This window comes from Gigantopelta aegis, chromosome 8 (assembly GCF_016097555.1).
Source record: "Gigantopelta aegis isolate Gae_Host chromosome 8, Gae_host_genome, whole genome shotgun sequence".
In the NCBI taxonomy this organism is placed as follows: domain Eukaryota; kingdom Metazoa; phylum Mollusca; class Gastropoda; order Neomphalida; family Peltospiridae; genus Gigantopelta; species Gigantopelta aegis.
In genome coordinates, this window is record NC_054706.1 from 7,452,502 (window position 1) to 7,469,413 (window position 16,912).

At 38.0% G+C, this 16,912-nt stretch overlaps 1 protein-coding gene across 1 annotated transcript; it reads right to left on the reverse strand.

Annotated features, from left to right (window-relative positions):
• Positions 1-1,990: 1,990 nt before the first annotated feature.
• LOC121378947 (UBA-like domain-containing protein 1) lies at positions 1,991-11,202 on the reverse strand. Its single transcript, XM_041507340.1, has 3 exons — positions 10,923-11,202; positions 10,694-10,780; positions 1,991-5,035 (listed from the first exon to the last, which is right to left on the reverse strand). Exons 1-3 carry the CDS (start codon positions 11,040-11,042, stop codon positions 4,856-4,858), a joined length of 387 nt encoding a protein of 128 aa, XP_041363274.1. The 5' UTR covers positions 11,043-11,202; the 3' UTR covers positions 1,991-4,855.
• Positions 11,203-16,912: the final 5,710 nt, after the last annotated feature.

The following is a 16,912-nucleotide window of genomic DNA, read 5'->3' on the forward strand; positions in this document are numbered from 1 at the left end:
CATGTAGTGGCGACAGCGTGTTTTCCTCTCAAAATCTGTGTGGTCCGTAACCATGTGTCTGACGCCATATAACCGTAAATAAAATGTATTGAGTGCGTCGTTAAATAAAACATTTCTTTCTTGTAACTCGTCTACGTCGAAATGGAAATGAGACATCATTGCGAGCATTGCAGCTTTAAATACCCATCACTACCCCCAATCTTTTCCCCGAGTTTCACGTGCATTCGCCAAAATCTGACCATTTCACACCGATTTCCTGGAATTGTCGCACAACGTGCGTTAAATTTGTTTTTGGGTGCATTTGGGCATGCTGTCGCAATCCAGGAACATTAACAAACATGGTCATTCGGCAACATTGTACATAAAAACAATTTTTTTGTAAATTCAAACACTTTTCTTGTTTCTCTATCACCTATGCGTTTCTTTTTTGACAGAGTATATAGATTGAAAACTGACCACGATTCCGCACACTTGGACATCTAGGCCTACCCTGCCTAGGAATAAAACAAACTACATTAAACACGAAAAGGATCCCGCTGATATTAGGTTCCAAATGAATCACTGTACACATTTGTATATCAATTACAACTAATTAGTATTGTTTGTAAAATCGGCTCCATCGTTTTCCCCCGAATGCGAATATTTGCTCTGTGTTTAGTACCCCCTTTCTTGTACGATTGTGCACTTTTTGTAGGGGACAGCTAGCCCGAGCACTCTGACGGTAAGAGCTGGGCGGACATTTGGACAGTCATCGGTGAAGTCGAAATGATCGATGTAACTGTCAAAATGTCCGTCTAGCAAGCTTTCCAAGATTTACTCCAACACTTGGACGCTTGTGGGACTTACTTTATAACTTTTATAAGCACAGGCACATGTTTCAAGTACTCACACTGGTAGAAGATATTTGAGTTTACCACAGGCACGTGATGCAGGTCTGTTGGTGTATACATATCGTCAGCTTCATTATATCATTATTGACATATCTTTGCTGTGCCATTTATGTTTCGACTTTCCGACCCTCCCCCACCCCCAGTAGATCTGGATCAGGGGCCCGTTATACGAAGCAATCTTAGCGCTAAGATCACATGCAGTGTGCACTTAAGGTGATTTTAGTGCTATGACCGCTTCCTGGAACGGGGCCCAGATGAAAAGTTAAAAAGTTTGTTTTGTTTAACGACACTACTAGAGAACATCGATTAATTTAATCATCGGCTATTGGAATTCAAACATTTGGTAATTTTTACATTTACAATCTTAGAGAGGAAACCTGCTACATTTTTCTATTAGTAGCAAGGGACTTTTTTTATGCACCATCTCATATACAGAATAGCACATATCACGGCCTTTGATATACAAGTCTATGATGCACTGGCTGAGACGAGAACTGCGTCTATCGACGGGGATCGATCCCAGACAGACTGCACATGAGGCGAGCGTATTACCAGGTTACGCCCCACATGAAGACGACGATAAGCATGTCAGAGCCAAGTAGTCGATGTTACTTAAAAATGTCACTGGGCATCACTGGCGTAACCAGAGGGCGGGAAAATCCCCTTCCCATCACATCTTTTTTTCCCACATGACCCAGCTCAAACATTCACGATTTCCCTGAAACAGGTCTTGGAAATAACATTAGCAAATTCCAGGACTTTTCACGCTTTCCATGAACACAGAAATGGTTTTGTGTCGTTTTTCGCAAGATGTTTGTTTTTAATAAAGGTACGTAATGCAAAAAGCGGAATTTCTGTACCCATCAGACTTCCCTTTCCCACTATAAAATAACGTACACTCAACGTCGGCACATATGTTATGCAACTCTTTACAAAAACCTCTACTTTCCCAATAACGTTTCGTAATGCATTCCATGACACACCCTCCCCCTAGAGCTTTAAGTAAACAGACACCAGAAATAGCAGTGATTAAGTTCAGACCCATGTATCAACTTAGTCTGGACTGCACAACAAATTAAAGTTTAATAACAAACACACAGTGGGGGTAGGTCAATTTTAATATGACGAGTTACCACAAAATTATACAATGTGTAAATGAGTGAAGCTTTCGTACATGTACACGTAAGAACGTCATAGATAATCTGAGCTATGATCAATGAATGGAGAAAAAACAATAAAAAAACATGGACATTAAAACATGACTATCTAACTCCCTGTCTCTCCAACTCATGTTATATAACGTGTATCCAACTCCATGTTAAACAATGTTTATCAAACTTCATGTTATACAACGTTTATTAAACTTCATGTTATGCAACGTTTATCAAACTCAATGTTATGAAATGTTTATCAAATACCGTTTATTCAACTCCACTCTATACAACATTTAACAAATTCCCAGTTTTGTGTAGTTACATAACTTATTTGACTGTAGTTATGTATCAGTATCTAAGTCTGTTTCTACAAAACAATCTTAACTGCTTGATTTTCTGTAGTAATATGATTTCCATAACTCTCCGAACATAATAACAATACACTCTATTCATTATAAAACATACCTTACTAGCTGCATGAACAAACACACTTAGAAACATTGCCTAATGTCTGTGAACAACATGATAAGTAGCCATCAGGCTAGAGTATCAAAATATAAAATAGTTCTGCGTGCCGTTATGGGGCTACACAGAGAGGGCGAGGAAAAAACAGAAACAGAAATCAATGTCCTGAGTAACTAGTATCTCGCCACACACCGGGTTACACTCCTGAGTAACTAGTACCTCGACATACATTAACATACACACCAGTACAGTGTCACATACACACCAGTACAGTGTCACACACACACACACACACACACACCAGTACACAGTGTCACATACGCACCAGTACACAGTGTCACACACACACACCATTACAGTGTCACATACACACCATTACACAGTGTCACATACACACCATTACAGTGTCACATACACATCATTACCCCATGTCAAATACACACCATTACCGTGTGTGTCACACACACCATTACTGTGTCACATACACACCATTACTCAGTGTCACACACACACCATGTGTGTCACACACACTATTACACAGGGTCACATACACACCAGTACTCCGTGTCACATACACACCATTACTCAGTGTCACACACACACCAGGCGTGTTACATACACACCATTACACAGTGTCACATGCACACCATTACTCTGTGTCACACACACACCAGGCGTGTTACATACACACCATTACACAGTGTCACATACACACCATTACTCTGTGTCACACACACACCAGGCGTGTTACATACACACCATTACACAGTGTCACATACACACCATTACTCTGTGTCACACACACACCAGGCGTGTTACATACACACCATTACACAGTGTCACATACACACCATTACACAGTGTCACATACACACCATTACTCAGTGTCACATACACACCAATACACAGTGTAATATACACACCATTAGTGTCACATACACACCATTAGTGTCACAAACATACCATTACAGTGTCACATACATACTAGTACACAGTGTCACATACACACACCCTTATACAGTGTCACATACACACCCTTACACAGTGTAATATACACACAAGTAATGTCACACTATTAGTGTAACACACACACCATGTGTGTGACATACACACCAGTACACAGTGTCACACACACATTAGCTTTACGTCCTGCCCTCACCATTACACAGTGTCACATGCCATTACAGGGAACATTTTGTTCAGTATCGCATCACTTTTCGCTATGGAAATTTCACAGATTGCTACACAACTTAAAATAATTAATTGCTAATCAATTATCAATTGACTAGAAATATCACTAATCAAGATTTTTTAAAACAATCATTCCCTGCATTACACAGTGTCACATACACATTACACAATGTCACATAAACACTGTGTTACATAGTATACACACCATTACACAGTGTTACACCATTTCATATACACACACCTATATAGTGACACACACATACCATTACACTGTGACACACATACTTCATTATACATTGTGATACAAGCACGCTGATACACACCATTACACAAGAACACAATCACATCATGACAATGTCACATACCGTTCTCATTATTAAACAGCGATACACATACAGTGAAAAATAAACATACACACTCATTCACAGTAACACATACAAACACATTTACAGCAAAAACTCTGAGAGACACATACACAGCTATATATAGATAGTGACATAGTATACATGTACACATAGAAATGTGGACACACACTGGTCTATAAGTCCTGGTTTCTCTATGCTATCACTACACCCAACACACACACCCAGACCAGTGTGACACCATCACATTCCCAGTACAGTCATCTTAACATGCACTGAATGTGTGAAGAGGAACTGATGGGATCGTCATCAAATAAAACTTGTACCACGCATGTTGGTATATATATATACAAACGTATATATATATATATATATATATATATATATATATATATATATATATATATATATATAGTGTATAATTTACATACATATATATATACACACACACATACACATATATATATATATATATACATACAGCAGGTACTTAGCTACAATGGACATGCTGCAACAATATGGCTAATACAACACATATAAAATAAAACTTCAAATAAAAAAAAGCAATTACAGAAAAACCAAATTGTTAGCAAATACGTAACCAGCACTATGACTATAAGTTGTATTGTCCATATGATGATTGGAAAACTATTTGTCTGTTTGTGTGTCCGTCTGTCACACGACAAAATCCCAAATAATCCCTTCCTGTGCTGAGCTGCGAGCACAACAACCCAACACAATGTCACGACAAGGATAGTTTCTCAAGTTGGGCAACCGTAACGATGGCGACGGGTCAGCGATGAGCTTCCACCTCCATGTTGCTGGGTGAGTGAGCGGGTGCGGCCGACTGGGGGGAGGCAGACGATGTGTAAGAGCCGGAGCCAAACTTGTCAGAGGTGGAGAGTCGAGAGAGGGCGTTCAGGGCTTCCGGGAAGTTGGGCGGTGTTGCGGGCGTGTTCGCTGGAGTACACAGCTACAAGAGAGAAGAAACCACTCGATCACATATCAGAAAACATTTTGTTCAATATCATGTCACCATTCGCTATGTATACAGGTTACAGAGATTTATACACAATTATAAAACATCAAACAGTAGTAGCTAATTATTTTTAAAAGTAGTTTAAACAATATTTATTTCTGTTTATAGTAACAGATGGGAAGGGTCAACAGACATAGCCTATATAAAGACCTTTCCCTACATTATACAATTGAAATATTAGCTGGTCAACATGGACATTTTAAAAAGTACAAGATGTGTATTTAGTGTTAAAAAATGTAAAATTATTGTATATTTAACCTGTCAAAATATAAATATTTGTATGTCTTCAAAGTAGTAAATGTTGCTAATCAAAACATTGAAAACAAAATGTTCTCTGCTTATATACTGATGGGGAAAAAATAAGGGAACACTTGGTACTTGAGATCACAACTAGAATAGTTATGCCTGTTTACAATACAGGGCCCATATTTTCGAAGCAATCTTAGCTGTACAAAATCGTAACATCATCATAATGGCATGTGCTGTAGCAACATCACAGCGTACAATGTTTTTATCATTTTTAGCACTAAGATTGCTTCGAAAATATGTGCCCAGATGTAATGTGGGATTAGTGCACCAACCAATTTACTTTTGATTAAATGATTGGTTAGAATTATATGAACGTTAGAAAGCTTTGAATTTTAAGCACCATGCACCTATTGTCATGTTCCCTCGACTCTAGACCTTACAAATGACTCATTTTACTTTTAATAACAAAATAAATTCACTAGCCATCTGACATGGCAATAGTAATTATTTACTAGCCCAACATTGAATATCACTAGCCACGGGAGTAAGGCTACCATAATCTACAAGCCCTGTATTACTATTATTTAGTAAAATTGTATTAACTTAAAGTAAAGTAGGGCTAATTAATTTTTAATCATATGGCTAGTAAATTTCTTTAATCCCATGGCTAGTGGACAGTATACAAATTCTAGAAGCCCTGCAAACACCAACATATTTACATCAATAACATCATCTAAATCGGAGAAGTAATCATCTAAATCGGAGAAGTAATCATTAAATTGGAGAAGTAATCATTAAATTGGAGAAGTTAGCATTTCCCCACACAACAGACTCTAGAATTTTACAATCGATCATCACATTGGTAGCGCCAAACCGATCCAGTTTTCATTATAATTGCAGGGCTTGAACCTAATGGCGACAACTGCCGTCATTGAGATATAAATTGCCATAGGTAGAGAGCATCACGGTAAAGCTCCTCAACAATTGCGAAATGTATACACCTGGTGTACATTATCTGCTAATATTTAACATTTGCACATTTAAAAGATGTCTACATATAACAAGATAGCCTTTCTGTCAGGTTTATTTGCTGCAAATGTCACTTTAAAAAAAATTGCGATAGGCAGGCTCAAAATTGCCGTCGGAGGATTGTTTCACCCATTGCAATTCTTTTAAAAATTGCTGTGGCAGACAAATTCATAAGTTCGAGCCCTGTAATCGATCATTATTGGAACATCATTCTGTGGGATTCAAACATCATTCTGTGGGATTCAAACATCAGTGCTGTGGGATTCAACGTCAGTGCTGTGGAACTGACTGCCAATAACATGAATCAGGGCTTGTAGAATTGTTATAAAATCCACTAGCCATGGGATCAATAATGTATGCAAATTACAAAATGGAGTCTTCTAGAACCAATGTTATCAGACAACTTTTAGGAAAACAAATATAACAATTCTGATGTCTTGCAAAAGTTGAGCATATGGATGGTTATAATGATAAAATTGTTTGGTTAAAAAATATAAGCTGCATTCTGAGTTTTAATAAATATATAAACAGATATCCAGAAAGATATTTATGTTAAAACATATAAGGACCATATATTTTTGGCATGTGCCCCCCCCCCCCCACTTTTCAGATATTTTGCTTTATATCTGCTTTATAATAGTGTAAAAGTGTGTAAATATAAAAGTGTGCCCCCCCCCCCCCACCCCCCCCCCCCCCACACTTTTTGGCACTTTCCTACGCTCGTGTTAATACAAACAGGCCTTTAGATCTCATTAATTTGCACACACAGAGTTTTTGTTTTGGTTCTGAGCACAACCAGGTCATTTTAGTGTGCACAGTAATGTTATTAATAGCTGCTGAAGAGTTGTGGATATTCAAAAATGCATTTCAAGTTATTTTAATGTACAGTGCTGTCTGGTGTATCGGCGTACCTAAGCATTCACAGACCATTTTCTATGTGAAAACTGTGAAATACTTAATGAAATGTGTCTCTCACCAATGAAGCAGTGCATAGTCTGAGATACATTACACATTGTTTTATGTCTGTAGTAAATAAACATTTTAAAATTATCCATAAATGTAGACACCCCTTTGTATTCAAAATGATTTCCATGTCTGGTGATTCGGCGCAGTAGATGTGGATCGGTGACCCCGCTATTTATAAATTGCCCATGACCTGACTTTGTAGCCCATAAAAGCTACACTGTTGTCCCAGGTTTATTTTAGTACTTTTTTTGTTTTGTCTTGTTAAAAAATATTACTATGAAAATGAACGATCATACATGACCCATCTTGTGATCAGTTTTGGAATCGTTTTCTTGAGTGGTACAGTACTGCAGATGCATACATGTTCATTATCATGCATGGCTAAGATGCCTACATGGATTTTTTTCTAGGGTAGATTATGCACACGTGTGTCTTATTTCGCTTTTATTATTATTATTTTTGGTAACAATGTGACAATTGTGAACTGGAATGACTGTCAATGAAGGTGTAAAACTTTTTGTTTTGTTTGTATTTGTCCATGTCTTCTTTTTCAATTTAAATAAAAATAACCGAAGAAAATAATTACTATAATTTATTAAATGCAGGAAAGGTGTTTTTAGACTGGTTTTAACATTCTTACTATCAATTATGCTGACCTACTTCGCGTTTATATGTACACGAAAGCAGGTGAATGACTTATTTTGAAATTATGACAATTATTGATAATTCTAAAAAATATATTAATTGTACCCTTAATAATAAATATGCTGATACTTGATTAAACATTGAAAATGGAACTGAACTTTAAAGGGACATAGTGTTTAAACACTAAGGCATATTTTTTACTATTAGAGCCGTTTTTGATAACTGAAATCATACTTTACTTAGATGTTATGGTTTAGATTATCAATTTCCGTACATTCAAAGTGTTTTTGGTCTTCCTGGTGTTTTTAATATCACAAAATGCATTTATCGTTTTTTTTTAAAATGCATGTGCGTCTGATATACGACTGCTTTCGCTTTTTGTTAATTTTGGTGACAGGGGGAAAACGATACATCTAGCATTCACCGTCGATTTTGTGGTTTAAAAAAAGGTTACGCATTATATTGTGGTTCATGGTTTTTTTCTTGGAATAAACGTTCAAAGTGGGGGGTGCGCATAATACATGGGAAAATACAGTAGTGTTAATTTTCACAGGTTGAAACTTGGGTTGTCCCTTTAATTCGTTAAAAACACAGACAACATGACAACTTCCTAAGCATACTTGAGCAAAATACCAAGTGTGCCGAATCACCGGATGTGCCGAATCACTGGACACGGTTGTATAATTATTGAAACTTAATATTTCAGTGGTTTTGAAGTTAAATGTTTTGAGCTCAGCATGTCTGTAATTAATTTAGGTATAATTATTTTGGGTACAGAGTTAATTGCCTCGACTTTGCTGCAATTTATAGCCCTGATCTAGGCATTGCCTGTTGACAGATTCATGGCTATTATATTTTGTTAATACATGTGGTTTAAATTATATGTAAGGACACCCTTCACATGGTTAAAAACCCCAAAACAAACACCCCCCCCCCCCCACCACCACCCCCCCCCTATTTTAACAGTTTCGTATGGTGGCATTCTAGGACATGTCTAAAGTTGGGCATTGGAGAATAAATGGGATCAGGCTAAAACGGAACTACTACCAAAACGGAACCATTTTTGTTGGCGAAAACGGAACCGATTGTGGCTATAATGGCACCTCACTGTACTGGCGAAAACGGAACCACACATTATATATATATATATATATATATATATATATATATATATAGAGAGGGAGAGAGAGAGAGAGAGAGAGAGAGAGAGAGAGAGAGAGAGAGAGAGAGAGAGAGAGAGAGAGAGAGAGAGAGAGAGAAACGAAAAATCATGACTTAGGTTTGTTGCCGAATAAAGCCGGTCAAAATCGTATTATTCTACATGTGAAACCGTGGATAGTGCTATGATAGGAATTAACACTTACCAAATCCAATTTGATTGAACATGGACAAACCTTAGTGAGCATATATTGCTAATTAGTTCTCAGTGGATAGCAGCTCTCCACATTGGGAAGCTGTGTGTTAAGTAAACAAGTAAGGGGATCTGCAGGGCTCACCCTGGATCAAAAATACCCGTAGCCAAAATATTAGCCAAATGGAATTTTTATTAGCCATATTGAAAATGCTTTAGCCAAATTTGTTTTATGCAGTACTGTATAGAGTATATATGAATATGAAAATGTATCTTTTTCAGCTAATTGTGTACAAACTGGAATAAATAGGAATAACAAAACCTCAATGGGGGTAGGGGCAGTTAATATATTACTTCGATTTTTCAGCGGGAGTGGGGTGCGATGGGGATGGGGTTATGCATTATCTTCAGAGTTTGAAGCCAGTACCCCATACACCCACCCCTACTTCTAAGGCCTATGACATTAAATTAACAAACATACAGAAATATGGGGGTGGGTGGATGTTTATTGAGGGTAGTTGTTTTTTCTTTCTTCCTTTTTTCCCAAATAAAAATTTGAGAGCTTTTTTTATATATAGAGCTCATTATTTCTTTAAATAGCAATCTTTATGTTAATTTGAATAGGGTTTTTTTTTTTTTTTTTTTTTTTTCTTTTTTTAAGTGACCCATCAATTCCCCACCCCAAACAATTTCATAATTTGTGCCATGTTGTTGCTGTTGATTTCAGCGTTGTGTTAAATGCTTGTGATTTCTGCTTGCAAAATACCTCGGCTAAGAATACCGACTCCACAGTATACTCCAGATCTTTTTCCCTTATATAATAGCCTACAATTAAACTCAAAATACAATGGTTTGGAGGCTTATCAAGTTATATAAAGTTGTCATCAAAGGCAACTAACAAAGTTCATTAAAAAGTGTATGCCTTATATGCCTTAATTTTGGTTTCGGTTCCGTTTTCGCTATAACCCTATTTTTTTAATAGGATTTTTAATTTAAAAAAAAATTATGTTATGAATTACATTATTTTATATCAAGATACTACATATATGTATGCATGCATACATGTATTTATGCAGAGCTTGCATGTGTGTGTGTGTGTGTGTGTGTGTATGTGTTTCTGTGTACTGTACTATATATGTATTTTACAATGTTTATTGTTTTTGTTGTGTATACAATTTGTAAACAAGCAATCACTACATGTTGGCAGTGATCAGATGCTTTTTATATGAATATATTAGTAGAGTTATTGCGACTAGAATCGAATGACACACTGACACAAAAGCCTCTTTTTTTTCCCCCAGAGTTCAGGCGTCTTCGTGATGTCACAGTGTCATTGACCTTAAAAGACTCACCGGATAATTTCCGTTGTGTGTGTGGTTCCCATTACACGTTCTGCAAATGGGTATAGATGCGTCTTGAAAAAACATGCTTAATGCTGCCTGAAAAACATAAAATGTAGAACAACGCTTAGATGTTATTGCTGACCACGGGAACAAATGAAATGGCGTTGTACTTAACTCGCGGAGATGATAAACAGACGCCATATTTGATGTTTACATCCGTTCATGCACAATCACCCACCTCGAATTGCCACTGTGCGGCTTGTAGTAACTGTTTCGCTTGTTCGGCGTGACACCCTGCCGCTAAAACGAACTGATTAATCATAACCTGCTGTTTGAGGTTATCCATGGTTTCAAACATTAAAATTATTAAATATAAAAAGACGAGCTAAGAGGCACCAAAACAGAAAATTGTAAACACAAGCTGGTTGGTTGAGTTGTCGATTGATCTCATCTATGTAGTACAATCTAAACAACTGGTCATGTATTTCTGTTAGCTACAAGCGTGCATTGCGTTGATAAAAACTATAGGGAAAGGAAACATTTGTTTAATGTCTGAGCACATTTTTAAAATTAAAAGTTTTGTTTTGTTTAATTTATTTGATTTCAACTTATTTTCGTGCTTACATCCAGTTAAGGTTCAATCACGCTGTCCTGGACACACACACACACACGCACACACCAGCTATCTGGGCTGGCTGTCCAAGACAGTGATTAGTTATTGAGAGAGAAAAGGGTGTAGTGGTCTTGCACCTACCCATTGAGTCGTTAAAACTCACTCTGTGTTCGAGCCGGTACCGGGATGCGAACCCTGTACCTACCAGCCTTATTTCCGATGGCTTAACTATGACACCACTAGAGCACATTGGTTTATTAATCATTGGCTATTGGATGTCAAACATTTGGTAAATCAGACATATAGTCTTAAAGAGGAATCCCGCTACATTTTTCCATTAGTAGCAATTCACTTTAAAATGCACCAAATCACAGACAGGATAACACATACCACGGCATTTTACCTACCAGTCATGGTGCACTGGTTAGAACGACACGAGAACTAGCCAGATGGGCCCACCGACGGGGATCGATCCTAGCACATTTGTATGCTACAACTAGCTATTTAATGTCTGACATAAAAATTATTATTTGGACATTTGGTCGATTGAGACAAAGAAAAGAAACCCACTGCATAAAATTTAATATATTTTTTAACAAGAAGGGCCTTCTAAGCCAGATTTCCGCCCATTCATTTTGCATATTATGTGTAAAAGCGTTTCTTTTTAATCAACTCACATTTTCTCTTTTAATTGATAATTTTATAGTTTAATGATACTGAATTTTTGAGTGTGTGTATGTGTGTTTTTGTTACTTCAGTAGACCAGATGAAATACATTATTAAAACACTTACCACAAGCATCTTTTAAACATGTTTAATAAAATGTTGTTTTCTAAATGACGTTCCTTCTGATTGGAAGGAAGCAATTCTTATCTCTATCCCAAAGCCTGATAAGGATCACACACATCCTAATGGTTATCGCACTATTGCTTTGACAAGTTGCATAGATCTGTAAACCCATGAAACGAATGGTTGTTGCTCAGTGGCGTATCTACGGAAAATAGCGCCTATGGCAAGCACTGAAATTGCGCCCCTGTCCAAACATCTGACACCCATCTTTTAGATAACGTCTAACTTTAATAGAAACTGCTCAGTGGCGCCACCCCCCCCCCCCCCCCTTTCAAGTGCCATACCTGCCATACCCTAGGTACGCCACTGCGTAGACTTGTTTGGTATATTGTGTGCCACAAATAACGTGCAATGTGGATTCAGATACAAACGAATAACAGTTGATCATCTTGTTAAATTTGAAACTTCTTCTTCTGCGTTCAAACATTGTTGGTTACGGCAGGATTTGTATGTTCCCAATGAACTGTGTAGTGTTGATCAGTTCACATTTGGTTCCCCATAGCTTGTCTCTAAAGTGTATCGGTATTGGCCAAGAGCGTGTTCTCTCGGTGGTGTATGTAGCACACTCTTGTAGTATGTGCTCTGGATCTGGTGTTCCTGTGTCACAGGGGACATTCCATGGATGGTGAAATTTTGAGGCGATGCATATGGGACAGTAGGCGACAATGGCCAGTTCTGAGTCTAAAAGATTTGAAACGTTTTGCAGGGAAGTTTTCATCCATAATCAACACTTAGTGACCGTCGTTTTAATTTACAACACCACATGGAAGTACGGACTTTTAAAATACGTCCATGGCATGCGCCTAAGAGGTCGACTTCCTAATTTAATTTTTTTAAATTTAAAATACAGAACAGTTAAGATAAAAGTGGGATCCAGCTTTTCTGATTCTCACTCACAAGAGATGGTTGTGCCTCAAGGTAGCATCCTATCAGTAACTCTATGAAAATTAACAACATCAACCACTGTTTAAAACCTGGTGTTGACTGCTCGTTATGTCAATGATTTTCAGATTTGCTACATATCATCCAGTATGAGTTCAGAGTATCACTGAACGTCAGTTGCAGCTTTGCTTAAATAAACTACAGCAATGGATAAGTGGCAATGGCTTTAGATTCTCTAAGTCAAAGACAATTTGTCTGCATATCTGTCAGAAAATCCGATTTCAGTTGTGGAGGAGAAAAATGTCTGGGGGTTATATTTGACAGGAGGCTATCTTATGTGACCCATTTAAAATAGATTAAAAAAAAGGGCTTAAAGGGCCTCAGTATTTCAAAAGTTATTGGCAATACTGAATGAGAAGACAATCTCCTGTGGATAGCTTGTACGTTGATGCACATGAACCTAGTTTGGGTGCTAGATGTGCAAAGTTTTCTCTACAGTATGATACCAAAATATAATCTTTGCCAAAACATCCTGCACATAATGCGGTGTTTAATAACAAATATATGAAGTTGTTTAATGCAAGGCCGAATGTCATCCGAACATTTGGTCTTCGCATTAAGCAGTTTTTATAATTTTCCAACATTTATTTAACCGACATTTTGGAAACGCCTTCATATTTGTTTTTTGCAACCTTGATGTATTAAACAACCCAAAATTGTATTCGATCTCATGCATCTGAAAAAAGATCACACAGATGCAGTTATTTATAAACAACATCTCATGTAAATCAAAGGCAGGTACCGTGATTACATTTCTGTTTAGACAGACGGATTACGGGATTGGAATTATATAGCTTCTGTTGCAGATTTTTCATCAGACACATTTTCCATGAGATTTCCCGATTCTGCATCCATATTTACTGTAGACATTTGGGCAATCACTAAAGCCATGGAAGAAATTAAGGATTCAGTTGCATTCAAATATAATATTTATAGAGACTCACTTTCGTGTCTCCAGAGTCACCAGACATGAAGCTGGAACATCCTTTGTTTGGGATGATGATACAAAAGTGTTTTTTTTTTAACTGCTAAAATATATGTTATATTTTGGTGGGTACCCAACCATCTTGGCATTATGGATATGAAAAGGCAGATTCTGCTGCCAAGTTTGCCTTGAATTTGCCTGATGCCATTGCTGGTGTCCCCTACAGTAATTTTAAATATGATATTAACCAATATATCATTTTAACATGCAAGATGATTGGAACGGTGCGATTGCGAACAAGCTTCATTTTGTCAAGCCAGTCCTAGCAGAGTGGTGGTCCTCCTACAGGCGGTACAGGAAGGATGAAGTAGTCTTGTGTCGTGCTCGTATCGGCCATACACATTTAACACATTCATTTATTTTAAAGACGGATCCTCCTGATCTTTGTGAACACTGCCAGTGAACAATGACCGCGCATCACATTTTGGTGGAGTGTAAGCACCTAGAGCTGAAGAGAAAACATATATTTAGTAACCAAAATATATTAGAATCTTTTAAATTCCGTCCAGAATTAATTTTAAAGTTTTTAAAACATTAAACAGTAATCGAGATTACTTTACCCACAGCTCTTTACAGTGTTTATTTTTTCTTCACATATAAGATCGATCGCAAACTGACCGCGCATCAGGCACGCTCTTTCCGACTGGGCAAGCTTACGTCTCTCCCCCTTTTCCATTAGCAAGAAGTATCTTTTATAAAAAAACAACACAGTAAAGTTTGTTTTATTTAATGACGCCTCTAGAGTACATTGATTTTTATCTTATCATTGGCTATTAGACGTCAAACATATGGTCATTCTGAAATATTTCTTTAGAGGAAACCCGCTGCCTCCACATAGGCTACTCTTTCCGATAAGCAGCAAGGGGTATTTTATACGCACTTTCCCACAGACAGGACAGCACATACCACGGCCTTTGATGAACCAGTTGTGGACCACTGGTTGGAACGGAAAATAGCCCAAACTGCAAATGGGTCTACTGAGAAGGATCGATCAGATAACCGACCGCTTCACGGGACACGCTACCGCTTGAGCTACATCCCGCTCCCCAAAAACACAGATAATAGGTTTACCGAGGAGATTCGACCCTTAAAACCAAACACCTCAGGCAAAGAAAGGAAGGAAATGTTTTATTTAACGACGCACTCAACACATTTTATTTACGGTTATATGGAGTTGGACTTATGGTTGAGGACCACACAGATATTGAGAAAGGAAGCCCGCTGTCGCCACTTCATGGGCTACTCTTTTTCATTAGCAACAATGGATCATCATCCCACGGATAGGATAGTACATACCACGGCCTTTGTTACACCAGTTGTGGAGCACGAGAAATAGCCCAATGGATCCACCGACGGGAATCGATCCTAGATCGATTGCGTATCAGTCGAGCGCTGTACCACTGAGCTACGTCCTGCCCCACCTCAGGCGACCTCTCTACAAACTGAGCTAGATCCCTTACCATCCCAACCAGTGCACCAAGACTGCTATATCAAAGGTCGTGGTATGTGATGTCCTGTCTGTAGGAAAGTGCATATAAAGGATCCGTTGTTGCTAATAAAAATTTTTTACTGGGTTTCCTGTAAAACTATTTGTCAGAATGATGAACTGTTTGACACCCAACAGCCGGTGATCAATATAAATCAATGTGCTCAAGAGGTGTCTTTAAACAAAACAAAGTTTTAACTTATCCAATGATTAATGCATCAACTATAGCAAGATTGTGAAATTAGGAACTGAGGGGTTTTTTATTCACCAAGGAATACATTTACAACAGATGCTAAATGAGATAAGATACTCTTGACGGCCATTTTCATGACCATCTTGGATTGAAATGATAATGCAATAAGTTAGTTAACTAGAGGTTGTTATAAATGAATTCCGTGGCCCATAAAATTCATTCAATAACATAAACATATCTTCCCAGTTGATGTAAAATGCGACAATTACGATTTCCTTGTCATAAATTACGATTTGCTTATATATTGGATTGCCATGATGTTGCAATGCCTTAATTGACCGAGGATATGTCAAAATTAATTCCTGGTGAATGTTGGCAAGTACATTTCAGTTTGTGTGATTAAAACTGACTATATATTGACAAACAGATCAATACAGAGAAACGTTATTAAAATTTTAGAAAAATACCCCCTCTCTACTAAAACTCATTTTCTGAAAAGTCCATCCTGCTGTTTTGAGATCCAGATACATACACCTATCAAAAAAGAATAGTTGACCGAGTTTGATGCCCTCGGATGGTACCAATTGATCAAATGTTGGGTCTCGGCTCATGGACTATATATACTTAACTCCAAAAGAAACGCGAATACGTAGATTGGAGGTTTTGAGTGCACTCATTGAAATACGTCCCAAAGTTCTTAAAATAATCGTTTCTATGAAAAACTTAAACAATTCGTAAAGATGAGATTTCATGTTATTGACATGTTAAAAATCGAGGTCGCATTGTCATTTGAAATGTCAAGGCCATGGCGCTTCTTCAATGGCGTCACATGCCACTCAAACATGTCCACTAATAGCGGGTGTGTCCGCCATTGCTGGCCATGACCGCCGCACACCTCCTACCCATGGAGGAAGAGGTTCCTGATGAAGGCCCTGGGCACGTTGTTGTAGGTGTCCACGACGGCCTGGCGGAGCTGCTGCTGTGTCACCACGGGAGCAGGGCGTTGGTTCATCATGCGCTGAACCTCGTCCCACAAGTGCTCGATGGGGTTCAGATCCGGGCTTAAAGCTGGCCAGTCCATTGTGATGATGTTGTGCTGTGCCAGGAATGCCTGGGTGGCCCGTGCCGTGTGTGGCCTGGCGTTGTCGTGCTGGTAAACC